The sequence below is a fragment of the Bradysia coprophila genome, chromosome II (assembly GCF_014529535.1).
Source record: "Bradysia coprophila strain Holo2 chromosome II, BU_Bcop_v1, whole genome shotgun sequence".
Taxonomy (NCBI): domain Eukaryota; kingdom Metazoa; phylum Arthropoda; class Insecta; order Diptera; family Sciaridae; genus Bradysia; species Bradysia coprophila.
In genome coordinates this window covers 775,522-797,089 of record NC_050735.1, presented here as the reverse complement: position 1 = coordinate 797,089, position 21,568 = coordinate 775,522, and the positions used below count along the sequence as shown (strand labels likewise).

At 34.7% G+C, this 21,568-nt stretch overlaps 2 protein-coding genes and 1 long non-coding RNA gene across 3 annotated transcripts; 1 reads left to right on the top strand and 2 right to left on the bottom strand.

The window, feature by feature from the left end:
* Positions 1–869: 869 nt before the first annotated feature.
* LOC119069687 (acetylcholine receptor subunit alpha-like 2) lies at positions 870–9,093 on the bottom strand. Its single transcript, XM_037173843.1, has 7 exons — positions 8,628–9,093; positions 3,882–3,926; positions 3,147–3,256; positions 2,617–2,797; positions 2,397–2,556; positions 1,557–2,335; positions 870–1,338 (listed from the first exon to the last, which is right to left on the bottom strand). Exons 1-7 carry the CDS (start codon positions 8,832–8,834, stop codon positions 1,138–1,140), a joined length of 1,683 nt encoding a protein of 560 aa, XP_037029738.1. The 5' UTR covers positions 8,835–9,093; the 3' UTR covers positions 870–1,137.
* A 4,905-nt stretch (positions 9,094–13,998) lies between these two features.
* Positions 13,999–19,225, bottom strand: LOC119075795. Its single transcript, XR_005087476.1, has 3 exons — positions 19,214–19,225; positions 15,824–15,826; positions 13,999–14,205 (listed from the first exon to the last, which is right to left on the bottom strand). It is a non-coding gene; the product is annotated as an uncharacterized LOC119075795 (long non-coding RNA).
* A 941-nt stretch (positions 19,226–20,166) lies between these two features.
* On the top strand, positions 20,167–21,364 carry LOC119073736. Its single transcript, XM_037179430.1, has 2 exons — positions 20,167–20,258; positions 20,316–21,364. Exons 1-2 carry the CDS (start codon positions 20,217–20,219, stop codon positions 21,291–21,293), a joined length of 1,020 nt encoding a protein of 339 aa, XP_037035325.1. The 5' UTR covers positions 20,167–20,216; the 3' UTR covers positions 21,294–21,364.
* Positions 21,365–21,568: the final 204 nt, after the last annotated feature.

Below are 21,568 nucleotides of genomic sequence, written 5' to 3'. Positions count from 1 at the left end.
CGCTCGCTGGCGAGTTTTAAAGTATTTTGTCTGCAGTATATACTTTTGGGGTCAAAGTTTGCGAACTAAATTTTTTTCTTAGCGCTAACCGGTTTCACTGTAAAACTTAAAACTGTGATATTTCTGAAACTCAAACAACCTTTTTGTCAAGGGACCAGAATTGCCCGGTCTATAGAGGATTCCCGGAAAAGTGGCCCAAAGAACCCGAGTAATTTGAGATTCATTTGCCTGACCATTTTCATTCAATTTTGACTTGTTAGGACTTTTTGGAAAGGATACCCTAACAACGATAGCTGGCCGACCTCTGACACATCAAAGAATCAGGCGCCATAGCTCTGGAAAACACCAGTAACTTTCTTTCAAGTTTTTCTCACAGAAAATTGTTGAAATTAATAAGCGTTTCGAAGGATTTGCACGATTTTCACTCAAGAAATCAGAAGGCTATGATACCTTTGAATGATATACAACGGTATGACTGGTTCTGAGTCTTCCCAAATGCATATCAAAGCTAGAATTCAATGAAAACAAGCATTTCTAGCCGTTTTTTTGTTATCTCCTCTGGATTCGAGGAAAGATTGTGGTGTCTGGAGGTCAGTTCCTAGAATTATATAATTCCGATGCTAGAACTCTAGAATGACCAGTACTTCTCTCAGTTCTTTTAGGCTTTTTCCTTGATTTACGAAACGATCGAGGTCTCTAGAGGTGAGTTCTCACATATTTCGAATGTCCATTGGGTTATTTTTTTGGAAAACAAAAGTTGACTTCTGTATGGGAACTTCAAAAGACCAACTTTAGACTTTCAGATCCAGTTAACTTCGACGCCCCCATCCTTTTTAGCGAGTACAGTTCAAGTTCAAAAATGCGTGGAAATATTTTAAAATTTTATTTAAATTTAAAAAAACAAACAAACTCAACGTTTCATTAGAATGCTACGAAAGTTCTTATCAACTTATAATTCGGCTAATTGATGGTTGAAGTGATATTTTATCAACTCTTACAAATATTCTACGTTATCATGGATTAAGTTAACTTTTGGCAATTTATCTTTTCATTTCCAGAATTTTATTATTTTATCGATTGTTCAGATAAGTTCAGACCAAAGAGGACGATCGATCGGCCCTGGTTAAATCCGTGTTTTTATTTATGTTTATTATTAAGAGTCAAATTGTATATTTGTTGAGCAATGACTGATAATTCCACATCAATTGGCTTCGTGTCGTCGTACAGAGCTGGTGCTTCGGCTAAAATTACAAACGTTCCCAATACGGATGCGGACATGAACAACCACAAAAATAGGCGATCCAATACCATTGCCACAAAACCCCAATCTTGATCTTCCTGCGAATTGAAAAGAAAAGTCTCACCATCATCGATCAACAACTCAAATTATTATTTTCTTAATTTTTGCAGTTGTTATACACAAGATATTGACCTCGTTTCCAAACGAGAATTGAAAGCCAATTATCGGATATTGTTTATTTAGGTCAATAAAATCTGTCTAGACAACTGGACATGGTTTGCCACCGTAATTAGAAGTGAAATTGTATTTCAATTACCGCATTAAATTCGTCTTGACGAAGTATATGATGCTGTATGAACATAACGTTATGAATAGCCTTTTCCAATTCGAATGGATATTTTTTTCGCGGTGCCACATCACTCAACGACTCATTCAAACCGGACATAACCGACGGCAATCCATTGTAACCGCCCAAATTTCCCAATCCTCCGCCCAAAGCACCCATCAGACCGCTGAATCGATTCGTTGCCGTTGTACTGTGCAATCCGTTACATCCACCACGGCCCTGCATTCGTCGAATCGAATCCGGACTGGAACCGCCCGAATTGATTTGCATTTCGGCTGCTAGGGCAGCGCCGAATTTCGATTTCTTCACCTTGTTGCCGTAGTTGATTTTTTTGGCCGCCAAATCGCGAAGCAAATCTTTTGGCACGCGCATCAGCAATAGGGTGGGCAGAAATTTGATGAAAAACTTTCGGATCCATGGCGCCATTTTGTGCGTACTCGGTTTTCGATAGTGAATGTTCAATATTATGATCGTAACTACGACGCTCAGCCCGACCAGTACCATTGTGAACAGAAGATATTTACCGAGTAATGGCAGTGCTAGTGACGTAGATGGTATAATTTCGGATATCAGCAAAAAGAACATCGTTTGCGACAGAAGAATGCTAATGCAAAGTGCAATTTTTTCGCCGGAATCTGCGGGTAGATAGAATACGAGTACCGACAGATAGGAAATGCCAACACAAGGAATGATTAAATTGACAGTGTAGAACAGAGTTTTGCGGCGGAGAGTTATGTTGAAGAAAATATCTGAAAATTTATAAAAATCATCTCACTGCACAGCGTGCAAATATCAGCAATGTATATTAACCAGGATATGGCTCAGCACAACACGGATAGTATTTCTCATGTCGTTCAGCTGGCACGCCTAATATGTCCCATTCAACGCTAGGATAAAATTCTCGCAGATCAATACCCAGCTCCACTTTGTTGTCATCGTCTTTCTTCTGGCTGATGTGTTTCAGATCAATCTAGTTTTGTTGGTTGTCTTAAAAAATGTTTTTCAAATTCCAAATTCAAGTGTTAACAACCTGGTCGCCGTCATACGTCCAGGAGCCAAATTTCATAAAGCACGTTTGTTGATCGAACGGAAAATAACGGACATCAATTTCACAGGATGATTTGAAAATAGCAGGTGGTACCCATACCACCTTACCAGTGTAATGTAGTACCGCTTTAGTTAGTGTTGTAACCACGTACTCGCCATCTGCACTGAATATTAAATAAGATTCGATTAGAAATACCTGCATAGCTATATGTATTCGGAAGGATTGCACTGTCATTGTGAGTTTGAATCAGAATTTGATCGTCAACTCAAAGGGCTAGAAATCAGTTCGTGAGACTGTGCAAAATGCATGAAAAATGTACAAAAAATGAGAGTTTACATCATGTTTACATTTAAAGTGAAAAATATTTGACAGAAGGCCCATACATTTTCTGTCAACTTTTTGCACTCATTTTACATGCAAAATATTTCCGAAGCCATGCATCGAGTTTCACACCAAGCCTATAGCCGACAACTTTCATTTCGAAAAGAGAGGTAAAACTATGATTTACTCACTTATTATACAACACAATATCAGGTAGCCAGATGTGTTCGGATGGAACGTACAATTCCGTTACACCACCATATTCTGAAGGATCCCATTTCAATTTGTAGTCCTGCCATTCCTACATGATAAACGATTTTTCACATTTTATTTGGTAAAATATTAAAAAAGTTTGAGGTGTGCCGGATGTTCGTCCAACCTATACGTTTGTCACGTAATTTTTTGAAAGTCCTTCATTCAAATCAAGTTTACAATATAATTAACAATTGGAGGTGCGAGGCTAAAATCTATTTTAGTGACAAAAATGTTTTAATTAAAACTGTTGAATGCTCCTTTTCTGGATCACAAACTTTGTCTTCATCAAAGTTAATTGACTTTCTATTGTTGAATCAAGTATCAACAGCACGTGTGGACAAAGTTCAGATTTATATGGAGAATAAGAATAGATATACAAGAACATTGTATATTGAATATTGAACTCAGGTGGTAAGTGTGCTTCAAATAATTTATTTTTACATGTGTCGAAAACCGTACTTTTCATGTTTTAAGCACTTCTTTCGACGCCCTCAGCATGTAAAATCCATTACATAACTCGGGATAAAAAGATGAAAAGTCTCGTTTTCGTGTGTTTATTGACCTCGGCTTCGCCTCGGATCAACAAAATTCACACGAAAACTCTACTTTTCATCTTTTTATCCCTAGTCATGTAAAATACTATTGTTTTGAAATAACATAACGGTACTCACGTGCTCGAGCCAGACGTTCGTTGTTAAGATTTGATCTTTTAAATTCTGAAAAAAAAAAACAGAAAAAATTTCTTAAGAAAATTGCAATTCAACGGCTGGCCTAAAAAAACCTCGGAAATAACATGAACTAAGTGAAATTTAATGAAATTCAGAGATCTTAGTGAAATATAAGCGAAAGTTTATTAATTTTCAGTGAAATTTAAAAAATTCCGTGAAATGTAACGAAATTTAGTGAAGTTTAACGAAATTTAGTGAAATTTAACCACATTTAGTGAACTGTAACGAAATTCACCCCGTAAGTGTGCCTAAAATTTGAATTTTAAGTGAACGATTCGACGAAAAAGTGAACTGAAAAGTAAATTTCAACGCTTCCTTGTATGAAAATGACGCTGCGTTTGAAAGTATCACGCACTTTCAATTTTCAATTTCGACCGCACTTACGGCATCAATTTAGTGAAATTCAACTAAATTTAATGAAATTTAACGAATTTTAGTGAAACTTAACGAAAATTCGTGAAATTTAACGAATTTTAGTGAAATTTGACGAATTTTAGTGAAATTTGACGAATTTTAGTGAAATTTGACGAATTTTAGTGAAATTTAACGAATTTTAGTGAAATTTGACGAATTTTAGTGAAATTTGACGAATTTTAGTGAAATTTAACGAATTTTAGTGAAATTTGACGAATTTTAGTGAAATTTGACGAATTTTAGTGAAATTTGACGAATTTTAGTGAAATTTGACGAATTTTAGTGAAATTTGACGAATTTTAGTGAAATTTAACGAAATTTAATGAAACTTAGCAAATTTGTGAAATCATACTCTAACAGTAGGCCATACCAAAACCAGTTTGTGACTTATTTGAATGTCCCTCACTGTTGTGTAATTTAGTGAAACTTAACGAATATGTCTAATCTTTATCTGATTAGGCTTGGATCGCTGAATACTGTTCAGTTAAAAAACATAAAAGTTCTTTTTTACTTAAAATAGTAGGTTACTGTTTGATTGGGTCAGTCCCTTGACTGACTGACAGATTTTCTCAGATAGATTTTTGTAATAGGTTTTGATTTTCGCCAAGTTAAGAAGAAGAAGAAGGACGTTTGAGGTCTATGACGCTCAGTAAAATTTAATACACAATTGGTGAAACTATTAATGTTTCAGGCATGTAGTATACGTTGAATAAATTGGTTTATTGAGTCTATATCTAATTTTCAATTGAAGTGAAAAATCAAAAAGAAAATGTTGACGTTGGCGCTGGCGATCAGTTTCGACGGTCAAACCGTGAACTTTCATCACAACCCATTGTAACAGAAATATCAATGAATGGTCTTGGTTAAAGCAGCTTTTTGCCTTGTTCATTCCTTTTATTTTTCTTTAGAGAATACAATTCAAATTTTTTGAGATTTTCTTTTTGATCGTTCATAGTCACGCTAGAATGGCATATTGTCCGTTTCGCAACACGATTCAAGTTTTTCTTTCCAAAATCCAGAGTTGTGTTGCGAACCTAAAAACAGCCGAAACAGAAAGAAATTGATCTATGAGAAGTACTATTCTTTTCAGAAATTACCTCGTGAATAAAAATGAAACTCGTGTGAATACGGCCCTCGTTTCGCTCCGGCCGCAAAGTTCACACTCGCTGTACCTCGTGACAAACATTTTAGAGTGTTTATCATCCGTAAGCCCATGACAATTATTAAAGGGAATAAAGATGCTCAGTAAAAGTTGTGTTAAATCTGAAGTCTCGAAGAATTTTGGTAAGATAACAAACAGAGTTTATCTCACCAAAATTCTTCGATACTTCAGATTTAGCATACCTTTTACTGAGCATAGCTTAGGAAAAGCGTGTGAAAATTTTGTCACGTTATTTGACGCGTGAAAATATGTTTCCATGCTACATGCGTTGAAAACCGTACTTTTCATGTTTGAAGCACGTCTTTCGACTTTCGACGTCCTCAGCACGTAAAATCTACTACATAACTTGGGATAAAAAGATGAAAAGTCTTGTTTTCGTGTGTTTATTGACCTTGGCTTCGCCTCGGATCAACAAAATTCACATGAAAACTGGACTTTTCATCTTTTTATCCCTAGTCATGTAAAATAGTATTGAAAAAAGAATTTTTTCGATGAGTGAAAATTACAAGATACAAATTTTAACGAGAACCTTGTGGTAATGAGTTGATTGCAAAATATTAAACTTGAAAAGTTATCTCGAAGATGATTATGAAAATATCTTTCATGATTAGACTTCAGGCTTAGACAGTCATGAAGTCTAAAACTACTGCAAAATGAAAACTTTCAGAAGTTTTTTTTTACCACAATTTGAAGTACCTAAAAGTACCTTTATTCCAGAATCTTTCAAACCAATCCAATTTCAACCATTTTCTAATTTTGGGTTTAATCTCCTGAAACTGTTTCATATTACCCGTTGAAGTTACACACAGTTTAAAAAATACTTGACATGCCATACACTAAAACCACTAAAACATCTCAAGTATACAAACAATTTATAATCTAAAGATATTCAAGTGAAACCGCCAATTTATTGTATGAATATGAACCGAAAAGTAAAATAATCTGATGCTTATCGAAGTATCGTGCACTTAGTGGCAAGCGTATTCAAACAAAATATTATTTCCTTCTTCTGTATATTTTTGTATCTATCTATCTCATAATGTTTGCTCTTATCTTCCGTATAAATCAATAAATATGCAGGAAATGTTAGAAGTGTACGTAGCTGAATGTTCATTAACGACTTATAGCTGGCATACACATTCAACAGGCACCGAAAAATACGACTGGGAGATGTGTTTGTAAGATAATTTGAAGGTAATTTTCCGGGGTTGACGGTGCTTTCTTATTAGCTATTGATAAATAATACGATACAGTATGGGGCTGTTGCAGCCAAAGATATAAAAAAAATGAAAATTCTAAAGAGCTTTTTGTTCGAAATTAACAACCAATTTTTATCGCGATGTTCGGTTCAACTTTACACCTTTTCGATAATTATGCTGCATTTTCCAATGTAGTGCGATTTGTAGCATGCGTTAAATGTTGTCGATCTTTTTTTTTCAAATTTTTTTATTTATTAATTCACACATGACATATCTATTACACGTTTTGATCCTAGTTTTCATTGACAGTTGCAGCAATCTCAATTTTGGATAGAAAAATGGCGTAACTGTCAGTAAGCCAGTAACTGACAGTTACGACATTTTTGTCATGAAAACTAAGACCAAAACATGCTTTTACTGTCTCTAGCATAGGCCAAAAACTCATGACCAATTTTTCGTTGATGGGATCGACAGTTATGCTGTTTAGCCTGTAGCACATATCAAATTACATTGGAAAACAGAATTGTCGATCTCATCAACGCAAAATTGCTCGTGTGTTCTCTGTATAAACTTTCTCATACAAAATGGTACATATAGGGTAAAACTTCCAAATACGTGCCTCCGCTGTTGTACAAACCCTAGTTTTGTCTTCTCTTTTGTTTGTCTAAAGAAATTCTAAAACTTTAAATCTAGTTCTTCATCTGTTAAGCAGAATTGACAGACTACATAGACTACAACAAATTATTTGTTTTGTGTCTGACTTCATATTTATTTCATGAGGAAAACGTATTTAAGCTCAAATCGTTTCTATCCAGATAAAGCTCGTTCTTTACACAGCCAACCACTTTAATTCGATTTTCCAGCATCATCTTTTCATCAGCGTCAGAGCGAAAAAAAAGTTGGGGAACCTTATTCATGTTTCTTGTGAATGCAAAAAAAAAACTTTAATTAAAACATCAAAATTCAATGAGCCAAGCTTTTGATTTTTCAATTGAGTTAAAAGTAAGTGTTCGTTAGCATTGAATTGAATTTACATTTTAACAAAAACTTTGCGGAAAATTGTCGGTTGGAAAATACAATTTTTTTTTTCTTCCATAACATTTTCCCTAGAGTCATCCCTTTGAAAATCCAACTTTATTTAGAAAAAGTGATCATCGAGAAAGCTAATTATCATAATTCATTGCTCCAAACTTCTTTTCTCTTCAAAAAATTCTCCCAGGCAGATTCATTTAACAAAAAAACATTTTATCAAAGAAAAGTGACGGGCTTTCGGAGTTTAAAGCGTCTGCCGCCACTAAGTAATTAAAAAGATAATTACATCCGCATTTAATGTACGTTCGCCTCAGTCGGTATCTTGTACAAGAAAATCTCTGTTTTTAACATTTTGCGTTAACATTTTAATCACATAGCCGTTGCACATTACAGAAAATAAGCCATGGTAAAAGCAGCAAAAGAATTCCATTATACACACTCACCCTCTCTCACACACAGCATTTTAATGCTTGCAAAAATTCACAAAGTGTTCCAAGAATTCAAGTGACTGGGAATAAATCATATTTTTAACGAATAATGCAAAATAAATTTACGAAATGTTTTCAACAGGAGTTTTCTGAGAATCTAAGCAAATCAAAAAAGGAACGGTCACAGATATTGTTTCTATATAAACATAACGAGTGCAATGCAACGATAAAGAAATTTTCTTCAATTTGTACCAGAATTATAGAATAGAATCAATAGAATTATGTCACTAAATTTCCCCAAATTTAGTGAATTTTTTAGTGAAATTTGGTGAATCATGTTAGTGAAACTTAGGGAAATTTAGTGAAATTTGGGGAAATTTAGTGAAATTAAGTGAATTAAGGTGGAAATCCTTCTTTCGCCACTATACATGTGCACCTTAAAAATTAAACTTACCAAGTCAATTAACTGAGACAGTCTCAAGCCCAACTTAACCAAAACAGTTTCGGTATTATTGCTCACTGGTCGTATTAGTCGATTGTATGTACTCAACAGATCGTCATACAATCGTTTAGCATCTGGATTACATTCTGCCACCAGAAAACATTGGCATACCATCAAAAGTACTATGCCCAAAATGTAATTATTCATTTTTTTTTTCATTCACAATTCAGTCATTCAATCGTTATTCAATCAATCGCCGTGCAAAAATGCAATTTCGAACACAGTCTCATTTTGCCTCTGGCGATTTTTCGGTTATTTTCATTTTCAGATGCATGTTCCACGGATGAACAATTTAACCGCACCAAATTCAGTCAATATTTTTTTTACAATCGAAACAATCATTTATTTTCGGACACGTTCATCACCGCCATGAGTCGAAAATGGTACTGAGCAAATTTAGTTAGTTGGAGATTTCGCCAAAATGGCGCTCCATTCTCAGTAGGAAAAGCTATATTTTCCCTGTGTATTAGAACTTTCGAAAGGCAGATTTCATACTGTCTCTCGGTGTTGATGATGCTAAATCGATTAGATGGCGCAGTCGTGGTATCTGCACCATCAACGTTACAGAACGTGCATACATACGGATACTACAAGCCTCATAATATGATACAACGAAATCTCCTTTATCCCGAATTTTCTTTCGCAAAATACGGTGTGGCTGGGTACATGGAACAGAGGAAAAAAGAACGTTCTTCCAAATAAAGAGAAAATATGTGCAGTCATACATTTATGGAGAGCGTAAAAAGGATGTTATGTGTTTGTTTAGATGTGTGAATGTAGGAGCATAACACACAGGGATATTATAGGGGGCGACTAATGTCCTTGTATAATAGAAAATGACAGACTTTTCATGGATCTGCTATTGAATATTAGGATTAGGGATGAAATTTAATTAAAAAAATTGAGCTGTGTGTCTGTGCTTGAAATAGCTTGGCTCTTCTTTAAGTTTGTTCAATTTTTCTTCATTTTATTTTTTTTTAAGTTTATTTTCTTTTAAAGAGAGATTTCGAAAACTGTTACAGATTAAAGGTTTATGTTTGGTAATTCAATTAAATTTTTCTGATATTACGTCTTTCGTCACGCAATTTCTGAAGACAAATTGATTGTTTTATATCATTGATGGTATGACGAAAGTTTATTACACCCGACGATTAAGTTTGTTAATCTTTGCCATGGTCATATTTAAGATAACATATTGCCACACCCAGTTATTATTTAAGTTATTTGAATTGCTGGAAAATAAACACTTTTTGTAATTTAAATGAGAGAGAAATTCTGGATGTACGTACACCCATTTTATGTGTAACGGCATTGGCACAAACTTATTAGTCTTGAATGGTCTAATGACTTTATTTTTTAAGTTAGAGATGCCATTGTCAATGGCACCTATAAGATAACGAACGGCATTTATTGTTATTTAAACATTGTAGCCGTGTGTATGGCTTTAAAATTTAACAAAAAAAAAAACATTGAAAAAAAAAAACGGCCAATGGGGTCACAACCATTTGATTTTAAGGAAGACAGTTTGGAATTGAGTAGAAGAATTGACTACGTGGATTTGGAAAATTCGCAGAGATAAGCGACATTTCGGATGGATACTTCATCATGCTGGTCCGAAAGTGCAATCAGTTTACTTCAACACTCCAGCGATATCGGGAAAGAACAAGGATATCGATGAATTTTTCTATGAATCTAATTATAATAATCCTGTAATTCGGATAAACTCAGACGGAAAATCCAAGTGCAACCATTCAAGCTTGGAAAAGACATTCGTTGGGGTTGAACCGAATATGAGAAAACTTGGTTCGTTATTTTTCAATCGCTTTATTAAACATTTATTTATTTTCTCATTATTCTTCTAAGTTCTTTTATAATATAAATTATTGTTATGAGTGACGTGAACAATGTAAGAAATTGGTCCGATTTTCTGACTGACTCGCGTCTCTCATGGAGCCTCTATTTACGTAATTTCAAATGTCACGGCAGAGTAAAATAAACCAGGCAGAATCGGTTCATTTTCGAAACGTCAAATAAGGGACCTAATTCACGCCGTAAGTGCGCTCGAAATTCAAAATAGAAAGTGCGGAGGTCTTTCTAACGTGGCGTCATTTTCATACAATGAAGCGTTGAAATTTAATTTTCGCTTAATTTTTCATCGAATCGTTCACTTAAAATTCAAACTTTAGGCACACTTACGGCGCGGGGTGAATACACTGTATGAAAATGAACTCAAATGAACACTGACATAAATTGAAAAATTTTATACGCAAAAAATATATGGCTACTAGATTATTCAGGTCCCTAGTCAAATCAGCGCTCCTGCCTGGTTAACTTTACTCTGTCGTGCAACTGTTCTAAATTGTGTCATCATCCAAAATGACGTTATTTCTAACCAATCATATTTAGCTGATGCTTCATTCCAAAGTATTGCATCATCTACATAACATATCCAATAACATCAATGAAATACATCATGTGACATCAATTTAAACCAATCATTTTTCATTACTAATTTTCAATCACATATCAACCCTAACGGCAGCCATGTTTGTATAACACAATTCTATACCAATCAAATTAGCTATGATATACTTAAAGGGGCTTTGCCAATTAAAACTCTTGAAGCCTCTGATGATGATAGCTTAGCTATTGAAACCGGTTGGGAAAAATAAATCATTTTAAGTGCAATTTAAATTAAAAAAAGAGTTTTAATTGGCTCAGCCCCTTTAATTTTGACTCAATTGCACGGTGTACCGCGAACCACGTATAATGCGTAAATTTGAAGAGCTATGATATCATTTCAGACCAATCATATTTCTTTAAATTATCAATCTGGTCTCCCTTAAAATGTAGAAATGGGAGTCATATTCAAATCTCTGATCATGTCAAGATATGTTGATCAACCATAATTGTTAGATCGTCCTTCTAATGAAATCAACACCCTCTTGCATAACTATAAACAATCAGATCTAATATTATGATTCATATGAAATAAGAATGTAGAACTGACTTTACACCTTCACACGAAAGGCTAAGGGAATTTACAAATGGAAACAAAGGATACAATTGCGGTGTGTTACATCAAAGGCCGCAACAGTACTCAATAGCGAATTCCGGAAAGATCAAATCTTTACTAATGTAACCAACGCACTTCAAGCAAAAGGGCTTCTAATGACAGCTGCCAAATAGAGTACTATTTTGTATGAAAATTTGCTCCTTTTTTTGGAAATTCCGACAATTCGACATCTTTGTCGTTTTTACCTATTCTAACCCTAACAGAAAGGACTAACCAAATTTGAGGAAGTTTATCGCTCATTTGGTGGTTCAAAGTTCACAGACCCTCAATATTACATAGAAAATGTAAATATTTTCACGTCGAATGCACCGATTTTTCCAAATTAAGTTGTATTATGTTTGTTTCAGTCTATTACAGCCTCTGCAAGGCTTATAAAAGCTTTTTTAAGAAAATTTTCTAAGAAATTTTAAAAAGAAATACGAGTAGCCTGACAAACCCATTCAATCAATTGTGCGGTACTCAAAAGTATTCGGAAAAGAAAAACTAATGATGCAGATTGACTAGTTTTAGCAAGCTACACATGTCACTGGCTGTGGATTTTCAAGTTGTTAAAATCGTACCACCCTAGAGAATATATTTGATGGTTCTTGACAGTCAACTGTGTCATATCCGAAAGCAAGCAATTACGTCGATTGCTTGGAACACTAGAAAAACATATCAGGAACATTGACGAACAAAATCTTCCTTTGGGAACGTTTAATGTTGAATGCAAATGTTAACCGAACGGCCGAACATTTAGTGGTGAGGTTATTACTATGACAGCTATAACACATGGATCTGACTCTCGAAATAGTGAAAGGGAAGCTCATCAACGTATATAAACGAAACAATGATTCACCCCCATTGGAATCATAAAAAAATTGGACGTCCTGGTATCATGCGTGTCGGTTTGCAATAACTCGATTGCAACATTATTGGCACTTCCTGTAAGTATCGTTTAAATCAATTTCTGCATTTCCTTATCAAATGCCACAAAACTAATTCAAATATCCTACTTCATTTCACCACCGTCACTCTCGTCCATAGCATCATAACTTATATAAATATTTTTGCAAGCATTTTGCATCATAGAATGTACCACGTTCCATATTTCTATTAAATTAGTCGCATATTTTATGATTTAAATCAAAGTTATAAGCGGAAACGGAAATCAGTGGCAGTCTGGTAGACTGATTTAATAAATTAATTCCCTGTTGTCAGTGCTGATCACATAAATTTAAGCAATAAGGACATAAAATCAAGACTATTCGTTTATTGACTTGTACATTCGATATGTATATATAAAGTGGAAAGTTGTGCTGTAGAACGAAAGCCACATTGCACAAGTTGATTGCATACCTGATGCATTTATGCTGTTGTACGATAAACGTTGACCCAATTTTTAATGTTAAATCAATTATGATATTAAATGGGATTTTGGCATCAGAGAAGCAATGTTCTTGTTTAGACTATAACGAGTTTAAATAATGATTTTGTACACCCGTAACTCGTCTATCTAGTGGTTACATAATGGCGAAATTGAGGAAAGTGTGGGCTGTTTAAATTTTGGCAAAAGTTGCATTGCTTTCAGAGGGATGGTAATATATAAACAGCAATTTGCATTGTAATGTATGATATTATGACAGATATATTAGACAGACACACAACATCGTGCTATAATACTTATGGATATAGCACAATTGAAGGAATCACTTAGAATTAATGGTTTTTTATTTGCAGGATTAGTGTCATGTCGTAATTAAATTGATTTAATAAAAGGATTGAGTTAGGCATTGACAATTATATAGATTATCACATTAGTTGTAGGATTTATGACTTAAAATAGTCTAGTGTGAAGGGATGCTCGTATATTCTTCTATAAGCAGGTGTTTTGTCCAGACTAGTCTCAAGTTTAGGTGCTATAGATTATCTTCAAGTACGTTTGAAATGCCATTCACCGTAGGAAATGCCATTCACCGTAGGAAATGCCAGCCACGTTAAAAACTCTCATACAATTGAATGAATAAACGAAACCACAGTGTGGTTATGTTTGAAAATACCGTCTCTTGAAGATGATCTATTTAGAATTTGAGGATTCTTCTGAAAAACAGAAGACCGAAATCGGACGCATTTTCTATTGGAATTTTGTATATGTGCCCAGAAAGGTATTCGACCCCAGAACCCGAAACCGCTTTCAAAAACCCAATAACACTCTATTTGCCCCGGAAGTACATGTAATTACCTTTCTAATGACACCCCACGCGACCCTGCACGGCTCGTGTAACTGGAGAAATTTTTGTAAGAAAAGTGCAGGTTTTCGGTTTTTGATGACCTCTTACCAGCCACAAAAGCTTTGAAGAATTTTTTTGAAAGCGGTTTTGGGTTCTGAGGTTGAATACCTTATTGGGCACATATACAAAATTCCAATAGAAAATGCGTCCGATTTCGGTCTTCTTTTTTTTCAGAAGAATCCCCCTTTTTGACATGGCAAAATACATGAGAAGTCAGTGTGACGGTCGACTTTTATTATGTTCCACATTTCCCAAACAATTTCGACATGCAGGCAAGAAAGCAGGACCGCGAAATGAAATTTCGAACGTTTTTCCCCAAGTTAACAATAGTTATTCTCCTAACGCAGGCTAAAATGCTTTTTTAGCGAATTAGAGGTTTCCAGCTCATACACTACTGAGAAAATTGAGTTTTGTTGTAGATTTTCTTCATTTATAAATTCGCTTTCAAATTTATTAGAGCTCATTAGAGGTTTGTTAAAGCTCAGCGCAGAATTATTAGAACCCAAAAAATTTGTTAAAGAAAATTTAAAAAAAACGAAATTTGCGTCACAAGTGGCAGAGTTTCATGAACTAGGATGAGTTAGGAAAATGGTTAATGTACTGAACGAATTTAAACGGAAGAAAACCGAATCATCTGCCAATTTTTTGTTGATAAATCTTTTGCGTGCACAATGCGTCACCCTCAGTGATATCAGTTATTTTGTAAGAAAGACAAAGGACTTGCGTCACATTTATCCTTCAAGGGTTTTTTGACTGATTAAATGTATATACCTTTTGTCGAATGTTTCATGATTTTTATAAAGTGCCAACCGGCGAAGTGAACTCAAGAAACATGCATTCTAGTACACTAACTTATAATAGTGGAGTGTCACAGTTGTGTCGAAATGTTTTCTATGTTTTTGTCGCGACAAAACAAAAAACAAAAATTTTGTTTTTACATCGAGTAAAAAGTGTTTTAGGGTTCAAATAAGCCTTGCTACCTAATGCTCAAAACAAAAGAGCCATTGAGCCATTGTTTTGGTCCTAACTTTCATTGACAGATGCAGCAGTCTTGACTTTGAATAGAAAAAGTTCTAACTTCATTTGTCAGATTCGAAAATTTCGTCATGAAAAATAGGACAAAAACACGTTTTCAATGCCTCGTTTGTTTTGAGCATAAAGAGATTATGCACGAATACAATGGAAAGAATCAGAGGTGAGTTTCTTTGAATTTTTTCGGTGATTTTTTGTGACACATTTTCGGTAAAAGCATACATTTTCGGGAAACTGTCCTGTCATATCATTATGACGAACCTTAACGGAGATATTCGAGTTTTTAGTTTTACATTACCGGGATTACCGGTTCTCGATGCCCACAAAAAAAATAGTTCCACAACTTGATCCCATTCACGCCGTAAGTGCGGTCGAAATTCAAAATGGAAAGTGCGGAGGTCTTTCTAACGTAGCGTCATTTTCATACAATGAAGCGTTGAAATGTATTTTTCGGTTCACTTTTTCATCGAATCGTTCACTTAAAATTCAAATTTTAGGCACACTTACGGCGTGAATTGTCAAATTTTTGATATAAGTTCTTCACCGCGTGGAATTATTTTTTTCGACGTAAGAACCGGGACTAGACAGTTAACTTTGATTCGGTAATCGTTTTCTACCTCTAATTCATTCTTTTCACTTCAAACTAAACTATCAATGATGGTACACAAAGGACCAATTCAACCTTTTTCTCTCAAAAACTCGCAGATCATATTTTATTCATAGAAAAAAATATTTTTTTGACCAATACTCTCTCTAGAAATCAAACTTACTATCTTTAAGGTAGTGAAAGTGTCAAGTATACTTTGGAATTTACATGTAAATTACAGCGTAGTCAAAATGTAGAGTAGTGTTTGAAGAATGCAAAGAAATAAGGTGTGAATTTGACACAGAGAGCTGATAGTTTGTTTGCTAGAGAGAGTATTGTCTTGACACAAGCATAAATGATGCTGTTACTATGTTACTAAAAGAAAAGAAATGTTGTCCAACGAAAGAACGTATTAAAATTGTTTTTTATCAACGTAATGAATTTTTGATGATGCTGAAACATCTTGCCCAAATTGCCTCCCAACAAAACTCATTCAACCGAAAAGGCAAGAAGATCCATACGAATCCATCCCATATATGACACTATAACTGTCCGACGAATGTGAAAGGATTATTGGATTCCGTACATTATCACATTTATTTAGACGAACTGAAATTGTTTCTGTTCATTCTGTCCATCATCCATTAATCGTGGATAATATCCTCTTTTCCTTTCAAATTTTCTACCAAATAAACCATTTCGAAAATATTGTTTTTTTTTCTCTCCCGGTTGAGTTCATCAATATCGCCTCAACTTCATTGCAATATATATGATTGACCTCTGATTCGGAAATTAATCATCTAATACCAGCTCCACATGCACGAGAAGGCATAAAACTCTTGTCAAAATTCCAATACATCAAAATTTACTCCTCTAAACAGCAGCATTTTATATTATAAAATAAATGAGCGGATCAATTTATCATTTTCTCGGTGTTATGTTATGTACCTTCATAATGATATTTTGATGTATTATTATATATAAACGGGTGTAACGGGGAAAACGTTCTAACGGTGTAAATATACGTTGTAGAATTTATGCCGAGAGTAAATGTGTAAATTTAGTAATGATACATAAATGTGGAACACACCACAGTGCTGTACAGAGAGTAGTACGTCGAAAAAAAATTCTTCTTAATCAATATATCCTCGTAAATGAAAAGGAAATTGATATGTTCATGCAACATTGAAAATGACACGTACTTTTGATGTGGGGTATATCTTTGTGCGTTTTGGGGCCGGTTCGAGGTTTATCATTTTAAAAGTTTTATCGCTCCGACAACAGCATCCATTGACAACGGAGCGTGTACCATAATAAAGATTAATTACTTAGATCTTAATATTTGTTCGAACAATGAGGATAATGGGACATTTAACAGTATTTATCGGTAGAGACCATTTATCTCTATAAACCGTATAATTGAAGTCTGAAATTTTATTTAAAGATTAGTTAGGTGAAGTTATAACTGACGATGGCTGTTGTCTGCCAAAATAATTTAGAAGATTATGTGACCAACTTCACATTACATTTTTATGTGGTCATCAGAAAACCTTTGCTAAAATATGTAGTAGGGTGGATCTAATTTAAAATATGACACCGTCATGCACACAGCATAGTTCTGCAATAAATTAGTAGAATTCAACAATTTGAAATTATAAACATTGCTTCTGATAGGTGGTGTCACTGTCAGCCATCGATACAATATACGGTAGATAAGTAACGTCAAAGTAACTTTATGCGGAAAGCGCGCGAAATAATGTCACACAAATATTTGAAAATAATTGAAACTCTGCATTTCTCAATTTCCTTTTTCTCTTTGTTTTGTGTTGTGATTCGTATTTTTTGCACTTGTGTATGTGTCCGAAATTTCGTTCTTCGTGTCTCATTATCTACAGTATATTATATCGATGCTGCCAGCAACGATGTAAAGATGGCACCGGTATATTTGCTATAATCGCTATAATCGGCACATCGAAAGTAAGCCAAAGTCACGCCACGTTCATACATCACAATAGATCATACGGAATTTCTAGTCAATCAGCCACAAGTGGGTAGCAAATTGTACGAAGCTTTTTGCATCGAATCATAATTTAAATATCACCCGTGAACTGTCCATAGAATTATCAATAAGTAAGTCATTTTATACATGGTAGGCTGTGAAGTTCACAGTGTGAACATAACCTAACTTTGTAAAATCCAGTCTTTATAGCTTCTACATCAAACATAATTGCAAACAAGTAAACTATTTCGTATGACCAACGGTGGTAACCGTCACGTGACCGCAGCATACTTCTATTATAAATTGAAAGAACTCAACAATTTGGACTAGAAAAATCTCTTCTGAAAGGTGGTGACCGTCACGTGACCACAGCATTGTTTTATTATAAATTGGAAGAACTCAACAATTGTGTCCAGATTAGATACAAAATGAGCTGTGCCTGATAAAATATCTCGCACAAATTTATATTTCAAAAGTTATTATGTACCTACTACACTCTCTCATGGAAAGAAAGAAAATCGAAACTGCTCGACTTGTTGTTTTCCTTCTTTTTTCGTTCAAAAAATATCGTTGTGTACTGTACATAAAACACTACCCCAAAAGTCTTTAGGTATTTTCATACTTTGCTACTATCAGATTGGCGATCAAATTTGACAGCAAAATGAAAGCTGCTCTTATTTATGTCGGGTATGTTGTGTTATTTGTGTGATATTTTGTTAATTTCAACGATTTGCCAATCTCGTTTGATATAAAATTGAGAAGATTCATTGAAGGGTGATATATGCTTTCCAGAAGTTTAGGATGACTTGGAGATTTTGTTTTACGATTTTCCAATTTTGATTCTCAAATCGTTTTCCCTTTACCGTGCTGTTTATGGATTTGGTTGTGAGTTGATGGGAAATTTCTTTGGGGATTTTTGTTTTGTTTTCAATTTTGAATGAGTCATGAGCTGAACATTTTTTAATTTAAAATTTGTTGAGGAAGCAAGTGGCAGGTTGGAGGGTAATAAGTCAGTTTCTTCCTTCATAAAAACCAAAATTCGAATTTATTGTTTAAAGAGAATGTCAAAAAGGGTGGTCCCCCATCGAACTCAGTTAAATTAACATACCAATTTTGACCGATTTCGTAAAATTAGTGAAAATGTGGAAACATTTGCGAAAATAGTATCTTAAAAATAGTTCCCTGTAAAGAATAATTCCAAACAAATGCTCCTGTTTAGCGCGAAATTATCGCAGTAGTCGCTGCGTTTCTTTTGTAAAGATAACTTGTTTTCGTTGTATTAGTTAAAACATACCATATACAAACAATTCTTATCATAAAAGCCTCCAAATTTGACACTTGTCAATTCAGTGTTCATGCTAGGAGCAGTGCTGTGCCCAACTCAATAGAAGTATTCTATTTCTCACAATTGGTTCATCTGAGCCAGAAAAACTTGTTCAAAAATGCTATTTATGTACTTGTTGAGAAAATAGTCATTACCATGATGGGTAAATGACGTTTGTTGTCTTGTGGTCAGAAAATGAGTCATTACCGTTTAAACAAAAACTAGGTTTTTGCATTTTCTAGCAGCAAGACAACAAAGTACTGCTACTGTCTCGCTGGAACATGTATTGTTGAGGTGTGTGGGATGTATTTCGATGTCCCAGAAAGACAGCAATGGACTATTACTTGCGAAGCCCTGCGAAAATGAACATTATCGTAAGTGTGCCAAATACGAAAATTTTAATTTCGCAAGTAAAATCCATTACATAACTCGGCCTCGCCTCGGATCAACAAAATTCACGATTCACACGAAAACTCTACTTGTCATCTTTTTATCTACAGTTGTGTAAAATACTATTTCGTGTGTTCGATCGAAAAGAAATAATTCAAAAACACTGGACTTTTTAACTCATCATTCCAAGCTATAAAAATATGAATTGCATTCGTCACATCTACTATTTATAGCCGACGACTAAGTTTTATCTACTTGAATATAAAAGGCTGCCCAAATATTAAACACCTGCATTGCTTCTTACCTTTCGAAAATACTTATTTTACTGCTTGCCCTATGCGAAAGTTGATAATTACATAACAATTTACCACCTACGAAAATGATCCATTACATGATGAATATTATCGCTCCATTCGTAAATTCCAACGTGATATAGGCAACTTTTGCACGTGACAGACAAGAAACCAGAATACATACCAGAAGGTGTTGCTACATAGTTCCCTAATTCAGAAACAATTATTATGATACTAGCACACTCACTCGTGTTTCTTTGAGTAACTTGCTTTGGTAACTGCTTTTCGACAAGTGAAATTGTATACCGAACCCTCGAAGCTTCGTGCTCAAAAACATAGGAGTGAGTTTGCGAGTATTATGAAATTGCTACCTCATGTAATGAATTACTTTCGCAGCATCCAGTGTAACCTACTATTAATATGTAAGTTCAATTCAATTTAAAAAAAAGTGGCAAGTGCGTTTATCTGTTCAGCTGCTGTTTTCGGATCTTAATTTAATATTCTACCTAATTTTGCGACGATATAAACATAAACAACTCTTGCACATTATAAGTTTGCCAGTGTTGTAGAAATGATGTTGAAATTGTGTCTCGTTTTAATTTTTTTCGTTGAGGTGAATAAGGGAACTCATTTAATTTTGTGATTTCTAATCAATTCGCAATTGTAATAGGCCTGCAACGCTTCACGAACTGTACTGAAAAGTACTGCAAAATTAACATACCAATCACTAGTCATGCGAATTAAGAATGAGTGCGGTTGTGACGACTGGCAAGATGGTGTTCTCAAATATTATGAAGGATGTACGAACACATCGAAAAAATATCCCGGGCCGACAAATCAAGCTGAGCCGGTCATGAGCTCGTTTGAAATATTTTTAAACAAATTATTGGATCTCACAACAGTAAACTCAACGATTCTATCGCTAAGTTCAACCGCAATATTGGACGCTATGAGCAAGCTATCCAAAATGGGTGGATCGTACGGAAATTTGTTCAGAGAATCAACGAATACTTTGCCGCAGCTAACAGATGACTTAAAAGTAATTGTTTCAAATCAAACAAAGAATCTTGGCCCATTGATCACGAATCTGATGAACGATGCCATAACAGATCTAGGACAGTCGATTTTACACTATGGGTTTGAGTTTAGACAGTGTGGCGCTGAGCATTTCGGCAATGATCTCGCAAAGGATCTGAATTTTGAACCAATTACCAAGCATACACAAGTGTTGATGAATATGATAGCGCTCATTGGTGAAACATCGATCAACGATTGCAGACTAGGAACTCCCAAGATACTCGAATCATTAGCAGTTATCACCCTAATTTCAAGTTGGTATTTCATAGGCGCTCATTCAATCAACGTTGTTTCTCAAGCAATTTTACATGCTCGATCGCAGTCTATACCGGACAAGCTGTATGTGAGCTTAATAACAATGGCTCCTCTACTTCGAAATATGGCTGATATAATAGATTCAATTGGTAGAGCATTGGATGATAATCTCGAACAAGTTTTAGAAAGTCTCGTCAGCTTTACCCTTGATCTCAATTCGAAATTGAGTGATATATGTGGATCGTTCGACGGTGTTGCTACGAATGTGGGACAAATAACAAACGCATTATTAGAAGCAGCTAGTAAGACACGGTAAGCATTGCTACAAGTTTTTAAAATGCAAATCACATCCGTACAATAAAATTGATAGACTTGATAAGGACCGCTGCTCTTTTGTTTTACCATCATAAGTGACTGATAAATCGATAAACGGATTTTCTTATACGGCACTGCGTATATCCAGTAAACGTCGACAATTCACGAATCTGATTTGCAGGATCCATAATAAGACAATTATGGCTTTTGATATCTATAATCAGACAATTAAAGCTTCTGGGACATGTTATAGGACAATTATGGCTCCTGAGATCC

Coding starts and splice junctions, on each gene's coding strand:
- LOC119069687 (XM_037173843.1), bottom strand. CDS start 8,834: ATGAAAAAAAAAATGAATAATTACATTTTGGGCATAGTACTTTTGATG. Junction 3,257..3,881: donor CGAACGTCTGGCTCGAGCAC/GTGAGTACCGTT, acceptor TTTATCATGTAG/GAATGGCAGGACTACAAATT. Junction 2,798..3,146: donor GATATTGTGTTGTATAATAA/GTGAGTAAATCA, acceptor TTTAATATTCAG/TGCAGATGGCGAGTACGTGG.
- LOC119073736 (XM_037179430.1), top strand. CDS start 20,217: ATGATGTTGAAATTGTGTCTCGTTTTAATTTTTTTCGTTGAG. Junction 20,259..20,315: donor TTTTAATTTTTTTCGTTGAG/GTGAATAAGGGA, acceptor CAATTGTAATAG/GCCTGCAACGCTTCACGAAC.